The sequence below is a fragment of the Hibiscus syriacus genome, unplaced genomic scaffold, assembly GCF_006381635.1.
Source record: "Hibiscus syriacus cultivar Baekdansim isolate YM2019G1 unplaced genomic scaffold, ASM638163v2 tig00112293_pilon, whole genome shotgun sequence".
Classification (NCBI taxonomy): Eukaryota; Viridiplantae; Streptophyta; class Magnoliopsida; order Malvales; family Malvaceae; genus Hibiscus; species Hibiscus syriacus.
Genome location: NW_024063296.1, coordinates 331,175 through 357,120, shown reverse-complemented (window position 1 = coordinate 357,120; position 25,946 = coordinate 331,175). Strand labels below are relative to the sequence as shown.

Sequence of the window (25,946 nt, the reverse complement as noted above, 5' to 3'; positions counted from 1 at the left end):
TATTTACCGAGGCCCTTCTAGTTTTTAGCTGGATGGACCAAGCATCCCCAGTTCAACCATTTTATCCGAGATAACTGGTAGGCCGGAGGTAATATTGTCAATTCTTTATGTAGTATTCAACTTCCCTAACCTCTTGAAATAGGGAGTTTTCGAACACATTGTCCAAGAGAAGAAGAAGCTTAAATCTCAACTCTCCTTCATTCAAGCAACAATATATAGAAGCAGTAATCACCACCTCATTGATCAAGAGCTAGAAATTCGAACTAAAGGAGATTCTCGATCATGAAGAGCTCTTGTGGCAGCAAAAGTCGAGTAGTAGTTGGCTTAAGGAAGGTGACCGAAACGATAAGTACTTCCATAGTTGTGCCCTTAGCCGATGAAGATCGAACTGTATCAAGGCCTAAAAAATACATTTTGATGACGTGTTTCAATGAGCACATTGTTCGGAAGCTACTACTTTCTTTGTTAAGCTCTACCGTGAGGATGGTAAACGTACTGGTACCGTTCCCATACGTGGAATGTTCCCAAAGCTTGTCGATTCAAACATTAATATTCTTAGTTCAATGGCTACGAATGCTGAAATTAAGAGGCCACTCTTCGAAATGAATCCTCTTAAAGCCCCTGGTAAAGACGGGTATTATGCTCTCTTTTTTCCAAAGCTAGCGAGATATGGTAGACGGTTCAATTTATTCTTGGGTAGAAGGTATCTTTAACAGTAATCCTATCAAACCCGAACTCAATAGAACTCTCATTGTTCTATCCCTAAAGTCGATAACCCTGAATCTTTTACAAATTTTCGTCTTTTAGTTTATGTTTCATTCTTTATTAACTTGTTATGAAAATTATTGCAAAAAAGTCCAAACTTATCTTTTCGAAACTTATTGCCCCAAACTAAGTTGGTTTTATTATAGGGAGGAACATTATTGACAATATCCTCGTAACCCAGAAAGTTATCCGTTCGATGAAAAGGAACAAATGCAAAACAAATTGGATGACAAATAAAGTGGATTTAGAGAAAACCTATGATTGTGTTGATTGGGACTTCCTCGTAGACTCGCTTACTGACGTCGGTTGCCCGGCGAACATCCATCGTATTATAATGGATTTTATCGCGTCTTCTTCGATGCAGATCTTGTGAAACAGTTCTTTTTCTGAAGAGTTTACTTCGTCCAGAGGAATTTTTCGGGGATGTCTCATTTCCCCTTATCCTTTTGTCCATTGTATGGAGCGCTTGGGACAGAACATTCAGTATGCTATGGATATAGGCCTCTGGGAACCTATGACTCTCTCACGTAATGGACCTTCGCTCTCCTATTTATTTTTTGTGGATGGCCTGGCTTTATTGCAAGGCTAATCCGGCACAAACTATCTTTTGAGAGCCATATTGGACCAGTTTAGTATACTTTCAGGTCACAGTGAATCAAACAAAACAATGGTGCTTTTTTACAAATTCCTCTCTAGGTTTCCAACGCTCCTTAGATCTTGGAAAATACTTGGGAATTCCACTCTTTCCCTCCCCCACAGCCCAACGATCCCCTCCTCTCCCAACATCACCTAATTTCTCCCTGGATTTATTGATCAAAACATTTCCATCCCTATCTGTTGGAGCTTGAACAGACGAACCTTCTTTTTGAGTGACATTGAGCCCACCGCCATAAAGATCACTATCCATTAAAGGCCGATTTACATCCCTAGAAAAACCGTCATCATTACTGAACAAATTCCCAAAGCAAACCTTGTCTGCTGCAACCTCCCTCAACCCTTCAGATTCCCCCAGCTTCCCCGGCGATGAACCAGCAGAATCCTCCGATGCAGAACTTAAAGCCTGACCAATGCCCTGACCTTCCAAACCTCCCTTCATTTTCGACGATGGTTCCGATGACTTGAGAACCTCGCTCTTATCAGAGAAGCCAATCTCCAAAACAAGAGCAACCTGAATTACATTATTAACTTCAATTTCCACATTTGCATCAATCCTCTTCTTATGATCCGTCGTGATCAAGATGGTAACCTTCTCACAATGAATCGAACAATCTGCATTCTCACCTAAGGATTCAGACGTTCCCCATAGTTCTGCAATCCTCTTCATGGTAATATGATTCCAGCACTGCAATGGAATTCCTGAAAGCTCGATCCAAGTCGCTCTCTCCGCCATTCCCATCGACTCCGACCAAGGTTCCACCTCAGTAAAACTTCTTTGAGATATGACCAATTCAGATCTTCTAACATCGTAAATTAAGTTATCATCTTCAAAGCTTAACAGATATTTCTTCCCCCAATTCTCTTAACTCTGATACTCTCCATCCCCCATTTATGCAATCTTAACCTAATTTCCTTGACACTGCACACAGTATTCATCTCACCATCAAGACACCTTTTCAGCTGCCAGAGATCTTCTTTCTCCACATGGCCAGTAATTCTCTTCATAATAGACTCCTCCAAGCCACCTTTCTCCGCAACTTTGATCACATTAATATGATGAATATTTTGCTGGCTCCTGATTTCAGCAAGACCAGCCTGGGATTCATTACCAGCGTTAACAACTTGTTTAGGCCTCCATACATTAGACACTGCTTGTTTACGATTGCTTCCAAGACTACCCCTTTTGGTTTTGTTTCTGTCCTTCGCAAATGCAACCAATCCTAAAACCAAACAATGCTGTACCATTCAACCTTCCAATAGCTCGGATGGCATCTTCACCGTTCTCAAACCTCAAGAATCCAAACCTTTTCCCGCCTCTATTAAGATTGTTTGCAATGAACGCATCAACTACTTTCCCATATCTAGCAAACCACAAACCTTTCCAATGCAATTTATTCGGCAAATTATCCACGAACAAAGATACTATCTGACTCCCATTAGCTACTGACCCTTGAATTCCCTCGCTCATCTCTCTATCTATATTTATCCACAAACCTGCATCAATCCTTGTTGGTTATAAGATTGGAATAGAAAATAATTGACTAACCTTGAGTAGTCATACTCTTCTTTACATGACTGTATCTAAGATACAATGTCTTAACCGTTGAGAAAGCTTTGCTAAGTTCAGCAGTGGAATGCTTCCATCGGTGAAAACAGCATTGAGATAAACAACTTTTAATTTTCTCAATCCCTTGATATGTTTTGAACTCACAGCTGGTTTCTGAATTTCATGCAGAAACAAAAGGTTAAGTGTCAAGGGAGCCTTATATTTTGGTTTGTGGGGCATCAAATGCACCAATGAAAGCTGCCAATGGTTCACACAAATTTCAGTACTAAAGATTGAAGATCATATATTGATTTTGTGTGTTCCAGATTCCAATTTTCTTCTTGACCATCCTCAATCACCATCACCATTAAAACTCCATATACATTAAAAAAAAAACACCAATGGTTTTAATCAGTGGTAAAGCCTTCCACTCATAACTCGATAAACCTAACCCCTACCTTTAATTTATATCAAGAAACATGAGCAATGATCTGTCTCTATTACTCAGTGGAGAGTTCCTGTTGCATTCATTTATTTGTTGGACTTGTTGCCTATAAAAGGGCAAGATAATTCCCCAAAACACATCCAAGTTGTGAGTTACAACATATACTTCTCTCCTGTTGCTCTTCTTTTCTTTGCCGAGTATCAGTAAATGGTCAGTTCTTTGAGTTCCAATAACACTATTAATCATATTACCTTGTTAATCAAGGCATCTGAAATGTTTTGTTCATGGATTTCCAGGACGGAAAGATGAGTTGGACGGTGGCGGAAGCCGTGGACTACAAGGGTTTCCTGGCGACAGGTCAAAAACCGGCGGTTGGGTTCCGGCTGCACTTGTTCTAGGTATGTTTTTGATGCATCATTCATCATTTCTTATTTTGGATACATGAACATTATGGTAGGCATTCAATCATGCATGCATGCATCCACCAGAGCTGTTGCCCCATGTAACTTCTAAGATCAATCATGCATGCCAAAAGCTTTGTGCATGTTCTCCTGTTGGCTTTAATTTTTTTTTCTGTTAAAGCATTTAAACATTTCATGTGACTACATTTATTATCATATCTATAACAAGTATAAACTTCTGTCAAAATACAACAGTCTTGGTAGAAAAATACAAAAGAAGGTGATATTCCATCAGAGCAAAAAGCAGTTAGTTCATGCAAGATGAAGGCTTGATGGAGGCTTTCAAGTCATAATAATATAATTTATAAATATTTAAAGGAACTTAAACAAAAAGTTAGAAGATTCAGCAATAATACATGACACCCTTCTAGAAGTAAAAAAAAATGTTAGTTCGTTATGTTACGGCTGTAATTTAATACTATGATTATGAATGAAAAGAAAAAAAAGAAAGGGTTATGTATTTTAAGAATCGAATTATTTTCCGAGCGGTAAAATCGAGTTTTTATTTTATACACCTTTATTCCATGTCATTTTTTTGCTTGGAGTATGATGGGATAAGGAAGATATTTATCTGGGACCATTCAGCTATGAATTATTGAGATTTTCTCGAAGCCAATCTGCTTTCCACTATTATTCTTTGTGGTATTTAATATTACTCCATTTTTACAACATTATGATATAGGCTTCACTATCTTCAAACATTCCTTATCCACCAAAAAGAACTGCAAAAAAAAGGGTTTTCTTTTGTTTATTAACTTAATTAAAGTACAATAATTAACAAGTAAATTCATCAAGTTTCACATGGCATCTATTTCATAGGGATTGAGGTCTGTGAGAGGCTTTCAACGATGGGGATTGCAGTTAACCTTGTGACATACTTGGTTGGGTTGATGCATTTGCCGAGTTCAACATCAGCCAATGTTGTGACAGATTTCATGGGGACATCGTTCCTCTTGTGTCTTCTCGGAGGCTTTCTCGCTGATTCGTTCCTCGGCCGAACAAGACGATCACCGTGTTTTCCATCATACAGACACTTGTGGGTGTTTATGACAGAATTGTTTATAATTTCAATCTTCTGTGCTGAATGTTCAGGTTTTGATCTGTGATGAATGATGGCAATGGTAGTTTTTGTTTATAGGGGACTGGGGCATTAGCAATAGCTACAAAGCTGCCACAACTATGCGCTCCACCATGCCATGCATCAGCATCATCCCATACATGCAAACCAGCAAATGGATTTCAGATGGGGATTTTATACGTGGCCTTGTATCTGATTGCACTAGGCACTGGTGGCCTAAAATCAAGCATCTCCGGATTTGGAACTGATCAATTTGATGAGAAAGATGAAAAGGAGAAAGCCCAAATGACCTATTTTTTCAACAGGTTCTTCTTCTTTATTAGTACCGAACCCTGACGGCAGTCACCGTCCTCACCTACTTACAAGACGAAGTTGGTTGAAGCTGGAGTTACGGAATCTGCTTCGTTTCCATTCTTGTAGCCATCTTGATATTCTTATCAGGGACTAAAAGATACAGGTACAAGAAAAGTTTGGGAAGTCCAATAATTCAGATTTTCCAAGTTATTGTGGCTGCAATCATGGTTTTCAGAACCGGACCGGTTAACGAACCGGCTATGTTACTGGTCTATGATTTAACCGGTCGAATCGGTCCGACCTGTCGGAAGAACCTGACGACGTCATAATTATATTAAAAAATTAAATAAAAATATCAAAAATATTTAATAAAAAATAATTTTTTATATCACAAGTCATATTCAAAGCAAATCATAACATATAAGTTAAAAACCATAAAATCAAGTGAAACAAAATGATTCAAATTAACTACAACATAATATTTAAGGTAAAACATATTAAATAATAAATATAATTATATAACTATAATTAAAAAATAAATTTGGGGCTAAAAAAATCATAACAAAATGATATTGTTTGGTTTAATTTTTTTTAAAACAATCTCACATGGCTAAGAAACATAGAAGAGCATCCCAAAAGTCTAAAGAGTAAAAATATAAGAACAAAATAATCCCACGTGGCTAAGAAACATAGAAGAGCATCCCAACTAACTTCTATAAATAATAGAGGTAATTTGACATTCAAAATCATGGAGCCTTTTGGTGAGCATTTAGTGAAATATTCTTTCACTTTAATCAAGCTCGAATTTTAGGCTTCAATCGAGCTTCTAAAATTTTTTTAGTTCAAGCCTTTTCGAGTTCAAGTTTCAATATTATATTTCGAGTTCGAGTTGAACTTGATAATTTTTAGCTCGCGAGAGTTTGAGTCGAGTTGAGCTTACTTTTAAAGTTTTCAAGTTCGAGTCGAGCTCAGCAATACTCGAGTTCGACTTGGCTCGTTTAACAAACGACATCGTTTGGTTTAATTTTTTCCCCTTTTTTCTGGTTTTCAGCCGGTCCAGTTCAGCGGTTCCGGCCGGTTCACTAGTAACCGTTCAACTAGTGTAAATTGAACCGGACTAGGCAGCGGTTCCCGGTTGAACCGGTCGGTTCGGTCCGATTTTAAAAACAATGGCTGCAATCAATAAAAGAAATATGGAACTCCCTTACAATGTTGAATTATTATATGAAAACACACCAGGGGCTCAAAGAATTCATCACACCGATCAATTCAAGTGAGTTTATTTCATTGCTCTTCTTCAGTGTTTGCTTGGGAATCAAGGCAATGCATATCACTTTCTTCTTTGTTTTTGTTACCCTAGCTGTCGTAACCGGTTTTCGTCCGGGCACGAAATATTTATTTTGGCGGGGAAATTGATGTGAATAAATGGTTTTGAAAATAATTTGGGAGTCGCCATCGGCCTTTTGGGTCAGGTAGGTCGAATACCTAAAAAATATCTTTTAAAAGAGTTTTTAAGAAAACATCAATTAAAAGATAAACTGATCTGCGTTTTAACCAAAAATTCGTTCTTTTTAATAATAAAAAGGGATTCGTGGTCGGTTACGTTTAGGGAAGGATTAGCACCCCTACAACGCCCAAAATTGGTACTTTTTAATTATAAATTGTCTCTATTATTAAAATTTTAAAAATTCAAAAATATATTTAATTTATAATTCTATTATTTCAAAATTATAAAAAAATATTTTAAAAATATCAGAAAAGAACTTCTAGGTGCCTTAAGACAGCTCTTTTCTTTGATATTGATAAATATTAATTTAAATAATATTGTTTACTTTTTAATTTTAAAATATCAGAATAGGACATCCAGTTGTATTAAGACTGTCATTTTCTTCGATATTAAAAATAAATATTTAAAAATTACTATTTATTATATATATATTTATGAATATATAAAAATATTTAATAATATAATATAATAAAAAAATACTATTAAAACAATATATTTAAAAACAATAAAATAAATGAAGACATATAAAATAACGGACTAAATTATAGTAAAAATAAAATTAAAAATCTAATTCATAATTAATCAAAATTATAGGTATTAAATATGTTATTTCTTTATTTAATAATTTAGTGACTAAAATAAAATGATCTAAAATTCGGATATTATAATAAAATAAATTAAAAATATAAACTAAGGATTAAAATATTATTTATTAAAATTAAGGGATTAAATCTGCTATTTATCCTAAATATATTATTTTAATATAAAGGACTAAAATGAATAAAATTAAAATTAAAGAACCAAATTAAAAGGATTATAAATTTGATTTAGTGACTAAAATGTAAAGTTTACCAATTGGGATGACTGCGGACGTGGTTTAACTATTCTATAATTACGCGCATAGTCCTTCCCGAAACGACGTCGTTCGGGAAGGCCTATATATGGTCCAAAACCGGCTGGCCCGAAGGGCCAGCTTTCATTTTTTCATTTCTGTTCTCTCTCTAACTGAGAGAGAACAAATTTCTCTGCCTTCTCTCTAGCTTCCCTTATCGGAGGGAAGCCGGTCACCGGTCGGCCACCGTGTGCCGCCGTGAATGCAACCGCCGGCCACCGTATTTGGTGGCCGGAAAAATTTATTTTCACCCTAATAGATAGATCGGACCGTCCTAAGGACGGTCCCGGTGTTCTTTTCCCTTAAAAAGCTCCTAATCGGAGCGAATCTACAAAAAATACCTTCGATATTTCGAAGGTTCTGATGAGATCCGGTGGTCGAGGCTTCTTCGGTAAGTTTCTTTCCTTCCTTTTCCTTCTGTTTTTGGTTGCTGGATGTTTGACTGAGATCGTTGGTTTAGTAGTTTTTTTTTCTTTCTCTGTTTTTTTTTTGTCTTCCTTCTCCGTTCTCTGTCTCTGTCTCTGTCTCTTTTTTTTTTCAGGTTGGGGTGGTGGCTTTTATAGCCACCACCGTTGTAGCCGTCGGACCGGTCCGAAGAATGCCCTTTGGTGAGTCACCGGACTCCCAGTGGTGACTCACCGTTTGGGGGAGACGTGTGCGGCTACGGCCGGCCTTCTGGACTCTTTGGTAGACGTGGTGGAGGCTGGAACGTTGGTGTGGCGGTGAAGGCTTCTGGAAGCAGCAGCGGCGGCGCTGGGACGTGTCCCTAGGGTATATATACCCTAGGGTTTCCTCTGGCAAACTGTGGACCGTTGGATCAACCCAGATCCAACGGCTGGAATTGAAGATGGCGGCTGGTTTAGATTAGGGTTAGGAAACCCTAACTGGAAACCCAAATGTTTAGGGTTTCTGGTTTGATTTGGACCGGTTCTGGTTTGTTTGTAACTGGGCCGGTCCAGTTGTAATTGGTCTGTAATTATTATTTATATATATATGTTTAATATATATTTAATAATAATAATAATAATAATAATAATAATAATAGTAATAATAATAATAATAATAATAATATTAATAATAATAATATGGATAAAAAATTAATATCTTCAGCTGCCCCTCTTTGCTCATTCTTGTGTTAACAAGAATAGGGCAAAGATGAAAAGATAATAAAATTTTTTATCCATTTTGACTTTACTTTGATCATGATGGAGATATTGAATAAATTCTTCTCTCTCTCCAGATAAGTTCTTCTTATTATGAACTTTCTGCTGGGGCTGATGATGACCTCCTTTCTGTGATAGAGTCATTCAAAAGGTTGAATAAGCTCTTGATGAGTTATTCTCATTATGAACTTTTTCTAGAAAGGCTGATGCTAATCTATCTCCTTCTGCGATAGAAATATGCAAAAAGTTGAACAAGTTCTTCTTTCTTCTTCAGATGAGTTCTTCTCATTATGAACTTCTCCGGAAAAGATAATCCATCAATTGATGAATTCAGGTAAAAGGTTGAACAAATTCTTCTAATTATGAACTTTTTCTTCCTTCTTCAGATGAGTTCTTCTCATTATGAACTTTCTCTGGAAAAGATGATCCCTCAAATGATGGATTCAGGTAAAAGGTTGAACAAATTCTTCTCATTATGAACTTCTTCTTCCTTCTTCAGATGAGTTCTTCTCATTATGAACTTTCTCTGGAAAAGCTGATCTCTCAAATGATGGATTCAGGTAAAAGGTTGAACAAATTCTTCTCATTATGAACTTCTTCTTCCTTCTTTAGATGAGTTCTTCTCATTATGAACTTTCTCTGGAAAAAATGATCCATCAAGTGATGGATTCAGGTAAAAGGTTGAACAAATTCTTCTCATTATGAACTTCTTCTTCCTTCTTCAGATGAGTTCTTCTCATTATGAACTTTCTCTGAAAAAAATGATCCATCAAGTGGATTCGAAATCTTTGCTAAAATCTTTGAAATTTCTGTTAAAAATTCAACAAGAATAAAAATGAATGAAAATGCATCTATTTTTGCAAATGCCTAAATATGATGCATGAATATTAAGTTGTTTGATTTCAGACTGGTGAATTGAGTATTTCTTCAATTGTAAAAACCCAATATATCTGTCTTCTTCAAATCAAAGAATCTATTATCTTTGACAAATGTAGATGTACATATAATGTCACAAAACCTCTTGAAAATAAAACTCAATAGTATAAACTCTTGAAAAGCTTGCATTCAGGCAACATGTTGATTCTGATAACAACTCATCTGATTATGAAGTGACCTTTCAAGATGATTTCACAGATATCGATAGTTCTTTTAATACCGAGAAATCTTGAATTCTGATTCTGATGAGGAGAATAAACTGTTATACTTGACAAAAATGGGATTCTCATGGGCTGAAACTTCAATAGCCCTGGAGAAATGTGGTCCAGATTCATCAATTGCAGAATTGGCAAATTTTATATGTGCTGCTCAAATGAATAAGGCTGCTGATGCACTTCTTCTGGTAAAAAATAGGAAGTCATTATGCAATAATCCCAATTACAAGCAAAGGCGAAACTTGGGCTATGATTTTTGAAAAGGAAGAAGCAGAGGAAGCTTGAAAAGAAGCTTCTTAATGAAGATAATCATGCAGTTCATCTTTTAATTCCAATGATTGGTTCTGTAGTTCTTACCAGATCAAATAACTCAAAGAACACTTCCAGAAGATGCTATTGAGTATCCTTATTTTTACTATGAGCAAATTCATCTTCTAAACTCAATGATTGTTCTGTCCAACCAGATCAGATAACTCAAAGAACACTTCCAGAAGATGTTATTGGCAAATTCATCTTCCAAATTCAATGCTTGATTCTGTCCAATCAGATCAGATAACTCAAAGAACACTTCCAGAAGATGCTATTGGCAAATTCATCTTCTAAACTCAATGCTTGATTCTGTCCAATCAGATCAGATAACTCAAAGAACACTTCCAGAAGATGCTATTGGCAAATTCATCTTCTAAACTCAATGCTTGATTCTGTCCAATCAGATCAGATAACTCAAAGAACACTTCCAAAAGATGCTATAAGTATATTGCATTTATTCCAATTAAGGTTTGGACTGGGATATCACAGTACTTATTAGATGTAAAGCCAGAATTTGTAGATTCGAAGTATTTTCATGCTACTACACTGAAAAGGGCTATATTCATAATTCTGTCAATTGAAAACAGATTTTCTCTTATTCTGCTTCCTCCATGTGCTGATGCTTTTCCATTGACAAAGAAATGATGGCCTTCTTGGGATCCAAGAACAAAGTTGAACTGTTTATAAACATGTACAGTAAGTGCCAAATTGACAGAAAGGATCTGTAAGGCTCTTGAAGCTTATGACAATGAGCCACCTTCGAGTATCCAAAAGTATGTTCTTGATGAGTGCTGAAAATGGAATCTAGTATGGGTTGGAAGGAATAAAGTTGCTCCACTTGAACCTGATGAGGTGGAAATACTTCTAGGTTTCCTTAAAAACCATACACAAGAATCTGTATAGAGATATGTTTCTCAGTGATATCAATGTCTTGTTTCTTTTTGCTGGAATCAAAACTACAAAGGTTGCCTTCTACTGTCTTAGTATATCTTTGAAAACAGATGTGCAAGAACTGAATGGTGATCGGTTGGAGCAATTGATGAGTAGATTTGGCGGATTCGACCTTGTTGTCGGTAGCACCACTTGTAACAATCTTGATGTTCATGGCTTTAAGCTAGTGATGATTTGCCTACTTTGTATTCCATGTATTTAAAAGTATTAACATAAAGTGATATTCAGAAATCTTTAATTTATTTCAAAATTATGTTAATTCAATAGAAAAGAATAAATTGAATTTCCAAAAATAAATTGACTCTCAAATAAATTGAACTTGAAATAAATAGAATTGTATTCAAAATTTTGGCAAGCATAAGAATAATAAAAATTCAAATGTCTCAACAAATTATAAGCATAAGTATTTCTAAATTAATCAAGTTGACACAATTTAGAGTAATGATGTAAGCTTTTGTCTGGAAGATCTCAAACGTTGTCAAAATGCTTGTAGATGTGAAGTTTCTCCCAAACTGTCAAAATCTTAAGAGGGTTCAATTGTCAGATGCCTAATATCAACCTGCATTTGAGCCGCCTTTTCAGGTTTTCAACTCAAATCCTTCCTTTGGTTACAAGATGCCCTTTGCGGGTTTTCACCTTGACCCCCTTTTTCTTTTTTCCTTTTTTCTTTTTTTTTCTTTTTTTTTCTTTTTTTCCTCTTTTTTTTTCTTTCTTTTTCTTCAAGCATAATATCTCTTGACAGAATCCGAGTTTATTGGATTTTTCAGAATTTTTCCATCCATTTCTGCCAAGATCAACGCTCCTCCGGAAAAGGCCTTTTTCACAACGTATGGCCCTTCCCAATTAGGCATCCATTTCCCACGGAAATCTTTATGTATAGGCAAGATCTTTTTTAATACTAGATCACCCTCTTGGAATTCTCTTGGATGTACTTTTTTGTCATGAGACTTCATCATTCGTTTTTGATACATCTGTCCATGGCAAACAGCTTTCAATCTTTTCTCCTCAATAAGGTTCAATTGATCAAATCTAGATTGGATCCATTCAGATTCATCCAATTTTATTTCTCTCAATATTCGAAGCGATGGAATCTCAACTTCAATTGGTAAGACTGCTTCCATCCCATAGACTAAAGAAAAAGGCGTTGCCCCAGTAGATGTTCGAACAGTAGTTCGGTATGCATATAGAGCAAAAGGTAACTTTTCGTGCCAATCTTTGTAAGTTTCAGTGGTCTTTGTAATGATTCTCTTGATGTTCTTATTTGCTGCTTCAACTGCCCCATTCATCTTCGGACGATATGCCACTGAATTTGCATGTTTGATCTTAAACTGTGCACAAAGTTCGGTCATCATTTTGTTGTTCAGGTTCAGAGCATTATCTGTAATGATCCTTTCTGGTAGGCCATACCGGCAAACTATCTCTTTCTTTATGAATTTACAGACTGTGGACTTCTTAATATTGGCATATGAAGCAGCTTCGACCCATTTGGTAAAATAATCAATTGCCACAAGGATGAAACAATGTCCATTCGATGCTTTTGGTGTGATTTCTCCAATGACATCTATTCCCCACATAGAAAATGGCCAGGGTGCTGTCATTACATATAACGGAGATGGGGGTACATGAATCTTGTCTGCATATATCTGGCATTTATGACATTTCCTTGCATAATCAATGCAATCTGTGTACATGGTATCCCAATAGTATCCATATCTCATTATTTTTCTGGCCATGGAAAGGCCATTTGCATGTGTTCCACATATTCCACTGTGTACTTCTTCAATAACATTTCGAGCTTCACTGGTATTTAAACATCTCAATAGCATTTGATCACTGCTTCTTCTATACATAATCTCTCCATCAAGAAAATATCCAGCAGCCATTCTTCTCAAAGTTCTTTTATCAATTTCCGATGCATTTGGTGGATAACTTTGATTTTTGATATATTGCAGGATATCATGATACCATGGTTTACCATCTACCTCTTCTTCCACATTATAACAATGTGCAGGAATTTCATATACTTGCATTTTGATTAGCATCATATCAACCTTCTTAGTTGCTTGAAACATAGCAGCTAATGTAGCCAAAGCATCTGCCATTTGATTTTCTTCTCGAGGGAGATAATTGAAGGTAACTTTCTCAAATTCCTTCACTAATTCAAGGGTAAAATTTCTGTATTCCAACAATTTGGGATCTTTTGTTTCCCATTCTCCTCGCAATTGATACACCACCAAAGATGAATCTCCATATATCTTGAGAAATTTGATTTTTCTTTCTATAGCTGCTTTCAATCCCATGACACAAGCTTCATATTCCGCCATGTTATTGGTGCAAAAGAACTCCAGTCTACTTGTAAAGGGATAATAAACATTTTCTGGAGAAATTAACACTGCCCCAATTCCTCGTCCCAAAGCATTAGATGCTCCGTCAAAATAAAGCTTCCAAGTTGCAAATTCATCATTTGTTCTGACTTCTTCATTCATGGATATGCACAACAGATCTTCATCGGGAAAATTAAAGTTCAAAGGCTGATAATCATTTGATACACGACTGGCCAGAAAATCAGCTATGACACTTCCTTTTATCGCTTTTTGGTTGACATATACAATATCAAACTCAGATAATAACATCTGCCATCTAGCCATTCTGCCTGTCAAAGCTGGTGATTCCATTAAGAACTTTAAAGGATCAAGTTTGGATATCAACCAAGTAGTATGGTATAACATATATTGTCTGAGTCTTCGAGTAGCCCACACCAAAGCACAACATAATTTTTGTATTGGTGGATATCGAACTTCACAATCAGTAAATTTCTTGCTCAGATAATAAATAGCTTTTTCTTTCCTTCCTGATTCATCATGCTGTCCTAGTACACATCCCATCGAATTTTCGAAGACCGTCAAGTAGAGAATTAATGGTCTATCAGGCATTGGTGATACTAAAATGGGGGCATTGGATAAATATTTCTTAATAATATCCAAAGTTTCTTGACATTCTTCATTCCAGACTTCAGGATTGTTCTTTCGAAGTAATTTGAACACTGGATCACATTTGTCAGTTAATTGAGAAATGAACCGAGATATATAATTTAATCTTCCCAAAAATCCTCGAATTTCTTTTTTTGTATTGGGTGGTGGAAGATCTTGAATTGCTTTGACTTTATCTGGATCAATCTCGATTCCTTTTTTGCTGACCACAAATCCCAAAAGTTTTCCAGAAGTTACCCCAAAAGTGCATTTTGCGGGGTTGAGCTTTAATTGATATCTCCTCAATCTCTGGAAAAGCTTTCTCAGATTTTGAATATGTTCTTCTTCAGTTCGGGATTTGGAAATCATGTCATCTACATATACTTCAATCTCTTTGTACATCATGTCATGAAACAAAGTTACCATGGCTCTTTGATACGTTGCCCCTGCATTTTTCAATCCAAATGGCATCACTTTATAACAGAATGTGCCCCACATGGTTATAAATGTCGTCTTTTCCATGTCTTCAGGATTCATTTTTATCTGATTATATCCTGAAAATCCATCCATAAATGAAAACCATGCGTGCCATGCAGTATTGTCCACCAATGTGTCTATGTGGGGTAAGGGAAAGCTATCTTTCGGACTAGCTTTGTTGAGATCTCTGTAATCCACACACATTCGAACTTTTCCATTTTTCTTTGGTACGGGAACAATGTTGGCTACCCATTCTGGGTATTTAGATGCCTGTAGGAAACCTGCATTGATTTGTTTCAACACTTCTTCTTTGATTTGCAACAACATTTCTGGCCTCATTCGTCTGAGCTTTTGTTGGATTGGTTTATATTCTGGATTTATTGGAAGCTTGTGTATTACTATATCTGTGCTTAAACCGGGCATATCTTGATAAGACCATGCAAAGATATCTTTGAACTCTTGAAGGAGATTTATCAATTCTTGTTTTATCTGGACTGTCAGAGTGGTACCAATTTTCACCTCTTTTATTTCTTCATCTGTTCCCAAATTCACAGTCTCAACCTCTTCTTTGTGGGGTAGAATTTGTTTGTCTTCTTTTTCTACCAATCTTAATAGTTCAGTAGGAATATCACATTCCAGTTCATCCTCACAACCATTGATTTCTTCCAGACATATAGGATGCTCTAAATTTATCACTGGATTAAATTTAGGAATACACATGCTATTAACACGGTGACACCTGCAAATTTAAGTCGGACATATTTCCGAAAGAATATAGTAAATTTATGAAATGTAAAAATGTAATAAAATGTAAAGAATGATTGCCATCTGAAAATTTTAAAGAAAATTTCTTATATTTAACATAATTTCTTTTACAAGATAACAAAAAAGTTTTCATATTTTTGAGCTAAACATAAAGATTAGTTCTGAATATTACTCTGTATTAATATTAAAAACTATAGGAAGATCTTCAGTGGTCCAATTGGTGAGTGTTTCTCCAGGAAGACATGGGCGAATCCTATCCAAGTATTTGCCAGTTTTGCTGTTATTCATGATCATGTTGACAAATAATCCATTCATAGCTTTTTCAACTATGTCTTGATCTTTCGTCAACTTTTCTTGTTTAAAGGCTTCAACAAGCTGCTGTTCTACATTAATTGTTCCCCCTGATCTGAATGTGGTCTTCAACTGTGGGAAAGACAAAGTGTTTCCAAAGGATTTCTCCCCCTTTCAATTTTGCCTTTCTGTCTTCACATCTTCTTTGCATCTCTTTGTTCTTTTGCTGAAGATTGGGCTTAAACCCTAGCCCAAAACGGTCTTTTTTCATCTTTATTCTGATAGGAAGTGAAATCCCTTGAAGATTCTTTCCTAGACCTCTCCCAGCTTTAGCTCCGATGCCTAAAGTTTGTTGTACCGTCATCTTGGTGCAATCAGACAATCTGGGATATGGGATTTTGCTTCCTTCTGCAATAAAGGTTGCATTTACAAATTCAAGAGCTCGAAAAGAGCATTCAAGAGCCTCATCATTGGTGTCGATATATAGAATATCGCTTGTTACAGACGCAATGATTTCTTCTTCAGCACTGACGCATATTAGTTGTCCATCAACAACAAATTTCAATTTTTGATGTAATGAAGAAGGAACGGCTCCTGCTGAATGAATCCATGGCCTCCCTAATAGACAATTATATGTGGGGTGGATGTCCATTACCACAAAGTCAATATTGTACACGACTGGGCCAATTAACAACGGTATTTCCATTTTCCCAAGCACTTCTTTTTGAGTACCATCAAATGCTCGCACTACATTCTGATAACTCTTCATGTGTGATTGATCCAGAGGCATTCTTTGAAGTGTGACTAGAGGCATCAAGTTGAGAGCGGATCCATTGTCAATCAATACTCCTGGCAACACATGACCATGACAATGTGTCGTGATGTTCAAAGCTTTTACTGACCCCATTCCGCCTTCCGGTATTTCATCATCTGTGAACGTTATGTAATTGTCAGCGGCTATATGTCCCACAATTCTGTCAAGTTTATTGAGGGATATATCTTCGGGGATAAATGTTTGATTGAGGATTTTCATCAAAGCATTTCTATGTGCTTCTGAATTCATCAAGAGATCAAGAATAGAAATTCTCGCTTGTTGTTTGTGTAGTTGTTCAACCACACTATACTCACTATGTTTCAAAAATTTCAAAAATTCTTGAGCTTGTTTTTCTGTCACATGTTCATTAAATGCTGGAAGGGATTCATCCTCAAATACCTTCTGAGGTATTGCCATGGCTTTTCCTTTGGCTTTCACTTGTTCTGAAGCATGGGATGTTTCGGGAGAGTAACATCTCCCACTTCTTGTAAAGAAACCGACCTCGCTCACTGCTTCAGACGTCGATGTGGTACTCAGACTTTGTATTTTCTCTTCTGTTTTTTCTAGAGAAACAGATCCTCCTACCATTGAAACATTGGTAGTATAATTCCAAGGTACCCTGCGGGTATCTTTGTATGGAAATGGTAGAGGAGTGGTAATAACTACTTTCGGCTTTATTGGTGCAGGAATCGCCGTAGATGATTTTACATTAATGATCAAAGGATCATTTATTCTTTGACTTGGTTTAGAATCCTCTGATGAGCAAACATCATCTTCTTTTTTTTCTGGTTCTTCTTCAAAGAATTCTATTTCTCTGTTGTTCATCAATTTTTGCACCAAATCCCTAAACTCAGGACATAGTTGAATTTTATGCCCTTTCTCCTGATGATATTCACAATAATTCTTGCCTTCATTCTGCTTTGGCCTGAATTGTTGTGGAATTATACCGGCTAAAGAGAGTTGTTGGAATACCCAAACAAACGGAGATTTAATTTCAGAAATGTCAGTCTTTGTTTTCTTTCTGTTCTCTTCCTGAATTGCATTTACGTTTTTATCTCCATGATTTGGCAATGGATGATTTGATGCAGATGGTGTATTGAATTCCAACTTCCCAGTGTTGATCAAATTTTGAACCACCATTTTGAATGCTAAACAGTTTTCAATGGAATGACCCGTAATTCCTTCATGGAAAACACAGTGTGCCTTTGTATTATACCAAGGAGGGAATGGTGGTTGCATGGGAACCAAGGGATAAGGCCGTATAACATCTGCTTTTAACAGTGAATCATAGATCTCTGCATACGGTACTGGTAAAGGTGTAAAAGACAACCTTTCATTTTCCTTTCGAGATCCTCTGGACTCTGCTCGATTAGTGTTTGTTTCCTCTTTCTTAACCCTTGGCTGGGTTATTGTAACACTTTTCGATGAATCTTTGCTGTAAGAATTTGCATTGTTTACTTCATTCTCCTTTTTCCGGTATGTAGGTCTTTTGGAACTAGACCCATCATTCGATTCAATCTTGCCGCTTTTCAAGACATTTTCAATTAGTTCTCCAGAAATGACTAAATCTGCAAAATTTCTGGTTGCATTTCCCATTAGATGATTTAAATAAGGAGCCTTCAATGTATGAACAAATATTACTGTGGCCTCTTTTTCTGACAAAGGTGGTTGAACTTGAGCCGCAGTGTCACGCCATCTCTGGGCATACTGTCTGAATGTTTCATTATTCTTTTTCTCCAAGTTTTGGAGAGTCCATCTATCAGGGACCATGTTTGTCACATGGCGGTACTGCTCTAAAAATGCTTTAGCCAGATCTTTCCTGGATCTAATGTTGGCTTTGGTCAATTGAGTATACCATTTTAAAGCCGGTCCTGTCAAACTATCCTGAAAGCAGTGAATTAACAATTTCTCGTCCTTCACATATCCTGCCATTCTACGACAAAACATAGTAATGTGGGATGAAGGGCATGTAGTACCATCATATTTATCAAATTCAGGAGCTTTGAACTTGATGGGGAGGATTAAGTCTGGAACCAAACTCAACTCACTAGCGTCAAACCCATAGAATGATTTAGTTATTTCCACGGATTTCATTCGTTCTTCTAAGTTCTTGATCTGTCTGGTCAGTTCTTCATTTACTTTTTGTTTCTCATTCAGCTCATTCAAATCCGGGATCAAATGATCAGTATTAAGATCCCCTATTTTCACATCTGATATAAGCGGATTTTTGCTTGAAGATGCAGGATCCACTTGTTGATCTTCATGTGGTTTGACTTCTTGTAATGCAGATGTACGAGCATTGATTTGTATAGGTGTAGTACCAGAATGATAAATTGGTTCTGGTGGAAAACCTAGAGGATACATAGGATCTTGGTCAAAAGATACAGGATTTTCATGCATTTTTCCACTGATAGCCTGCCTTTTAAACATATCCTCTATTTTCTTCATCATAGTGTCTTGTGAATTTGCAATACTAGCTTCAATTTTTTCCAACTTCATTCTCATTTCTTCTTGTTCTTTATGATGCTGTTCCTCAATACGCTGTATTTTATCCTCCATAATTCTCTTAGTAGCTTGTCTAGTACCGTAGTGATGTAGTATTTCTTTTTTGGCCAGAGTAACTGCGATTGAAAAATCTTTTAATATTATTTTTTCAAATTTTAATTAATGAATTTTAACTTAATAAAATAATAATAATTCATAGCGAAAATTATGAAATGAATGATGAATGTATGCAAAATGCATGTATGTAAAAAACATTGATCCCAAAAAGTTAACTGTCATAGAACAACTTTCATTGGCATACAAAAGTTTCTTTATAATAGTTCATAACTACATATAAGGCATAGCTTTCCTATTAAGCTCTATAATTTCTTTCATTAACCATGACACCTTCTTTCCACATCTAGAAACTGGATCAACTTGATGCTCAATTATTTTGGCTTCAACAGCTAGTTCCCCAACATATCTGGCAACTTCGCTCATTTGAACCATGGCCTCGAACACCATATTACTTCTTTCTTCACTTCTTTCCACATAGAACTCAGTTGACTTTTGCCACTGTTCATTCATTTCTCCAAGAGTTTGCTCTAACTCAGTGATTCTGACTTGACAATTGTGCAGAATTTTTTCAAGATCTCTAATGCGTCTTCGCAGTGAAGCATTTTCCTCATTACTTTCTTTGAGGTCATTAGGCCCTAGACGAACCTTTTCTTGAAACAACAATTCCTCAAGTTGCAAAATGTAAGCATTAAACTCTGAGTTTTTGTTTCTAGACTGATCCAGATCCTCTTCAAGCTTTGTTCGTGCTTCTTGCGTTCTTTGATTAAGCTTCTGGATTTGAACATCTTTGTTTCTGCATCTTTGCATCCAATTGCTAGCCACTTCCTGCTCTACCTCAAGTCTGGTGTTGAAATTTTTTCTTTCCAGCTCCCATTTTTCTTTTTCAATATTGGATTCTTCCATCTTTTGGCCTCTGACTTCAAGTTCAGTAATCAACTAGTTCATTTCAGATTCGAATCCCTTGAACATGATATTTTTCTCACCTTCAAATTTACTAAAGATGTCATTCTTCATTTCTTCTAAATCTTTGGCTCGATCCCTTTCTCTTTGCATTTCATTCATGATCTCACGGTGTTCAGCCTTGTGTCTTATAATTCGCTCTCTTCTGTCGACCTCAAAATCTTCCATTTTTTGCTTTCCTTTCTCAAGGCTTTTGAGTAGACGGCTATTCTTTCCTTTCAGATCTTCAACTCGTCTTTTCTCGATATTCAATTCTCTGGTCATCTGTACCGTCGATTGGTTGGGTCCTGATGCTTTTCGGGATTTATATAACTCCTGGTAATTTTTCTGTAAGGCTCTGTACTCATCCTCACCTTTTTCTTTATCTTTTTTCAACATTGCACATTGTGATGAATGAAAGTCAATGTCAACCCCCAACATAGCTTTATCTTGTCTCATTTGCTCTAACTCTTTCGACCAGCTTTCTCTTTCTGCTTCAAACTCAGCTCTCAAGATTTCAATCTCTGATGGAACCACCTTAATGCGATCTTCCATAGAAATATCCTCATTTTGATCTGGTAGAGGAATATTTTCGTTTTTTCTGACAGATCTCCATTCTTCATAATCAGGAGTTAGCATTTCTTTTGCTGCTTTAGCTCGGATACAAAAAGTTGTTTTCCAAGCTGTAACGGCTTCCATGATACTTCTTTTATAATTTTTGCTGTGGAATGCGAATTCAGATGACTGTAACCCAGCAGTGATAGGTACAAATTGACGACCTTCATACTGTCTTATAACCAGAAGTGGTGCATATCCAATTCCTCCCCATAATCCAAGCAGCATTATCCAATTGTAATCACCACATCTGTAAAAGAATTCCCTTTGGATTTGCCACGGGGCGCGCCAAACTACGTCATTGCTTTGCAGATTTCGAAAGGCATTAATCCACATATCTTTCTTAATTTCTTTCGGCCATTCCTGCTCCAGAAATTCTTTTAATGGTGAGTAATCCGTATTAAAACGTCGGTATGAAATCTTTTCTGTCCTCCAGAAATGGCTACGGACCCAAACATATAACAACTGGGTACACCCTGAGAATCGTCCACCTCCTAACTTTCTACAAGCATTTAACGATCTGAAGGTCTCTGCTAGAATTGCAGAAGCAGGATTAATCTTTTTCGGTAGCTGTTCAAACAAATCTACCACTGCAGCTTCAACATATCCCAATACTTTTGGGAAGATGACCATACCATATATACCCAGAGCAAATAAATCGAATCGTACTTTAGAGTCTGGATGGCTCTGAATAAGTTCTTTAATGTTGGTCCAAGCAATGCCTTCGCTTTCGCCTTTTTGTTTTGTACGGGCTGCTACCCATTCTTCTCGTACCCCGGCAATCTTTGCTAATTTAACTCGAAAGGGTTGAGTTTTAATTGACTTTGAATAGATTCGATTATCCAAAGCCCCTTCGATATGTAACAAAGTTGTGTATTCTTCAATAGTAGGGACCAAGTCTTCCTTATTGAGAGTGAAGCAATTGTACCCTGGATTCCAGAATTGAATTAGGGCTCGGAGTAATTCATCATCAACTTCAACATAGAGCAAATATGGGATATCTCCGTAAGTCTGATAAAACTGCAATTTTTTGTTTGAATCCCAACTTTCCCAAATGCTTCGCAAATCTTGCATATCATTTCTTTTTAGTGAAACTGAAACATAACTGGCCAAATCAGATACATAATCATCCTGCAGACTGTCTCCTTCTTGTCTTTGTAAATCCTCATCCCACTGTCTTACTTCTGAGTTTAGAATTACTTGACTTGAACACTTTTTATCCATAGATGAAGGCTTTCCAATGAGACAATTAACACAAGGATCAATGTCTTTTATCCTGTATGATGCTATGCAAACAGAAAAATAAAGAACACACAAAAAGAAAATAAATTAGTTTACATAATAAAAAATTCAATAGTAACATTTACATAAATATTCTTTATTTAAACATGCTTTTATGAATTTAAATAATTTAAATAAACATGTAATTTAAACAATAAATAAATTAACAGGAAAGTCAGAATTCATTTCTCCTGTGTGTACACCTATTTTGGACAAAATTTCGGCATGACTTCTGATTGGAAGAGTTTCTAAGGTTCTTTATATGCAAGGTTTCAGATCTAAGAATCAAGGTACCCGAATTGTCCTTGTTAGTGCCCCCTTGGGTTGCTAACCCTCAATCCTAGTCCATCACAGACTAAAGTGGATCGAGTTCAATTCGAGGGGATACATTTCTCTATGCCTGACACGGAGAATAAATTCTCATGAAGACAGAGAGCATATGAACCCCGGAAGTTACTTGCTAGGTCTGACACGGAGAATAAATTCTCACGAAGACGTCGCTTTCACTCCCACTTAACAGGGACAACTCAATTATAGAGCTTTATGTTATGCAATGCAAGTGTTGTGTGTGAGGAGAAATATTCATACCTCTGACAAAATAAATAATGAAATAAAATACTTATAAATAAAACATGTAAATATTATGAAAATAATAAGTAAATATAAAAATTTTGAAAAGAAAGAATTAAAAATTAAATATATAAATTTTTAATTTTTAATTTTTAATTTTTAATTAATAGAGACAAATTATAATTGATTTTTAAAAGTTTGACCAGCGTTCCCAGTGGAGCCGCCAAGCTGTCGTAACCGGTTTTCGTCCGGGCACGAAATATTTATTTTGGCGGGGAAATTGATGTGAATAAATAGTTTTGAAAATAATTTGGGAGTCGCCATCGGCCTTTTGGGTCAGGTAGGTCGAATACCTAAAAAATATCTTTTAAAAGAGTTTTTAAGAAAACATCAATTAAAAGATAAACTGATCTGCGTTTTAACCAAAAATTCGTTCTTTTTAATAATAAAAAGGGATTCGTGGTCGGTTACGTTTAGGGAAGGATTAGCACCCCTACAACGCCCAAAATTGGTACTTTTTAATTATAAATTGTCTCTATTATTAAAATTTTAAAAATTCAAAAATATATTTAATTTATAATTCTATTATTTCAAAATTATAAAAAAATATTTTAAAAATATTAGAAAAGAACTTCTAGGTGCCTTAAGACAGCTATTTTCTTTGATATTGATAAATATTAATTTAAATAATATTGTTTACTTTTAAATTTTAAAATATCAGAATAGGACATCCAGTTGTATTAAGACTGTCCTTTTCTTCGATATTAAAAATAAATATTTAAAAATTACTATTTATTATATATATATTTATGAATATATAAAAATATTTAATAATATAATATAATAAAAAAATACTATTAAAACAATATATTTAAAAACAATAAAATAAATGAAGACATATAAAATAACGGACTAAATTATAGTAAAAATAAAATTAAAAATCTAATTCATAATTAATCAAAATTATAGGTATTAAATATGTTATTTCTTTATTTAATAATTTAGTGACTAAAATAAAATGATCTAAAATTCGGATATTATAATAAAATAAATTAAAAATATAAACTAAGGATTAAAATATTATTTATTAAAATTAAGGGATTAAATCTGCTATTTATCCTAAATATATTATTTTAATATAAAGGACTAAAATGAATAAAATTAAAATTAAAGAACCAAATTAAAAGGATTATAAATTTGATTTAGTGACTAAAATGTAAAGTTTACAAATTGGGATGACTGCGGACGTGGTTTAACTATTCTATAATTACGTGCATAGTCCTTCCCGAAACGACGTCGTTCGAGAAGGCCTATATATGGTCCAAAACCGGCTGGCCCGAAGGGCCAGCTTTCATTTTTTCATTTCTGTTCTCTCTCTAACTGAGAGAGAACAAATTTCTCTGCCTTCTCTCTAGCTTCCCTCATCGGAGGGAAGCCGGTCACCGGTCGGCCACCGTGTGCCGCCGTGAATGCAACCACCGGCCACCGTATTTGGTGGCCGGAAAAATTTATTTTCACCCTAATAGATAGATCGGACCGTCCTTAGGACGGTCCCTGTGTTCTTTTCCCTTAAAAAGCTCCTAATCGGAGCGAATCTACAAAAAATACCTTCGATATTTCGAAGGTTCTGATGAGATCCGGTGGTCGAGGCTTCTTCGGTAAGTTTCTTTCCTTCCTTTTCCTTCTGTTTTTGGTTGCTGGATGTTTAACTGAGATCGTTGGTTTAGTAGTTTTTTTTTCTTTCTCTGTTTTTTTTTTTTTGTCTTCCTTCTCCGTTCTCTGTCTCTGTCTATGTCTCTTTTTTTTTTCAGGTTGGGGTGGTGGCTTTTATAGCCACCACCGTTGTAGCCGTCGGACCGGTCCGAAGAATGCCCTTTGGTGAGTCACCAGACTCCCAGTGGTGACTCACCGTTTGGGGGAGACGTGTGCGGCTACGGCCGGCCTTCTGGACTCTTTGGTAGACGTGGTGGAGGCTGGAACGTTGGTGTGGCGGTGAAGGCTTCTGGAATCAGCAGCGGCGGCGCTGGGACGTGTCCCTAGGGTATAGATACCCTAGGGTTTCCTCTGGCAAACTGTGGACCGTTGGATCAAACCAGATCCAACGGCTGGAATTGAAGATGGCGGCTGGTTTAGATTAGGGTTAGGAAACCCTAACTGGAAACCCAAATGTTTAGAATTTCTGGTTTGATTTGGACCGGTTCTGGTTTGTTTGTAACTGGGCCGATCCAGTTGTAATTGGTCTGTAATTATTATTTATATATATATATGTTTAATATATTTAATAATAATAATAATAATAATAATAATAATAGTAATAATAATAATAATAATAATAATAATATTAATAATAATAATATGGATAAAAAATTAATATCTTCACTAGCTTCTTGGACAAGGCAGCCATTGTTGCCGAAGGCGATTTCGAAAGAAACGTCGTTTCAGCTCCGAATCCATGGAAACTTTGTTCAGTCAGAAGGGTGGGGGAAGTGAAAATGATGGTGGGACTCATGCCAGTATGGGCCACAACCATCCTATTTTGGACCACTTATGCACAGATGATCACTTTCTCTGTTGAGCAAGCCTCCGCCATGGAAAGGAGGTTTCCTGATCCCCGCCGGTTCCCTCACTGTCTTCTTCGTTGCAGCGATATTGATCACCCTCGCCGTATACCACCGTCTCATCATGCCGACCTGGAAGAAATGGAAGGGAAAACCAGGTTTCACCAACCAACAGAGAATCTCCATAGGCCTAGTCCTATCAACATTCGGCATGGCAGCTGCCGCACTGGCAGAGAAGAAACGACTCGAGGTGGAAAAAACCGCCGGAGCTGCAGCCAGGACTACAACAATAACGCTGCCTATAAGCGTTTTCTTCCTGATCCCACAGTTCTTACTAGTGGGAGCCGGTGAGGCCTTCATATACACAGGCCAACTCGATTTCTTCATCACTCAATCACCCAAAGGAATGAAAACCATGAGCACCGATCTCTTCCTAACAACACTATCGTTGGGTTTCTTCGTTAGTAGCTTCTTGGTATCGGTGGTGAAAAGAGTCACCGGAGGAAGCAACGGCGGACAAGGGTGGCTGGCTGATAACATAAACCATGGAGACTTGATCTTTTATATGGACTTTTAGCAGTTCTGGGGATCATTAATTTTGAACTGTATATTGTTTGTGCTATGTGGTATAAACCAAGGAACCAGAAACCTGGTAATCTGCAGATGGAAAGCCACTGTTAATGGCTCATCTGCTGAGAATAAGTGGTAGGGTTTTCTTTATAAACACTGCATGATAGATTGTTATTGTCGTCGTTGTAGATCAAGAACTGGTTTCTCTTGTTGTTTTCTTTACAATCAATGGAGAATCATGATTTCTGTTCATGTATGATCGATTTAGCCAACAGTCAAAGATAGGATTAGCCTATATGTAAGACAGGGTTATAAT

The 25,946-nt window shown here is 36.2% G+C and overlaps 1 protein-coding gene and 1 pseudogene across 1 annotated transcript; one reads left to right on the top strand and one right to left on the bottom strand.

Annotated features, from left to right (window-relative positions):
* Positions 1–3,697: 3,697 nt before the first annotated feature.
* LOC120177540 lies at positions 3,698–25,769 on the top strand (annotated as a pseudogene).
* LOC120177654 lies at positions 11,939–20,821 on the bottom strand. Its single transcript, XM_039183726.1, has 4 exons — positions 20,816–20,821; positions 18,024–18,650; positions 16,236–16,871; positions 11,939–14,869 (listed from the first exon to the last, which is right to left on the bottom strand). Exons 1-4 carry the CDS (start codon positions 20,819–20,821, stop codon positions 11,939–11,941), a joined length of 4,200 nt encoding a protein of 1,399 aa, XP_039039657.1.
* Positions 25,770–25,946: the final 177 nt, after the last annotated feature.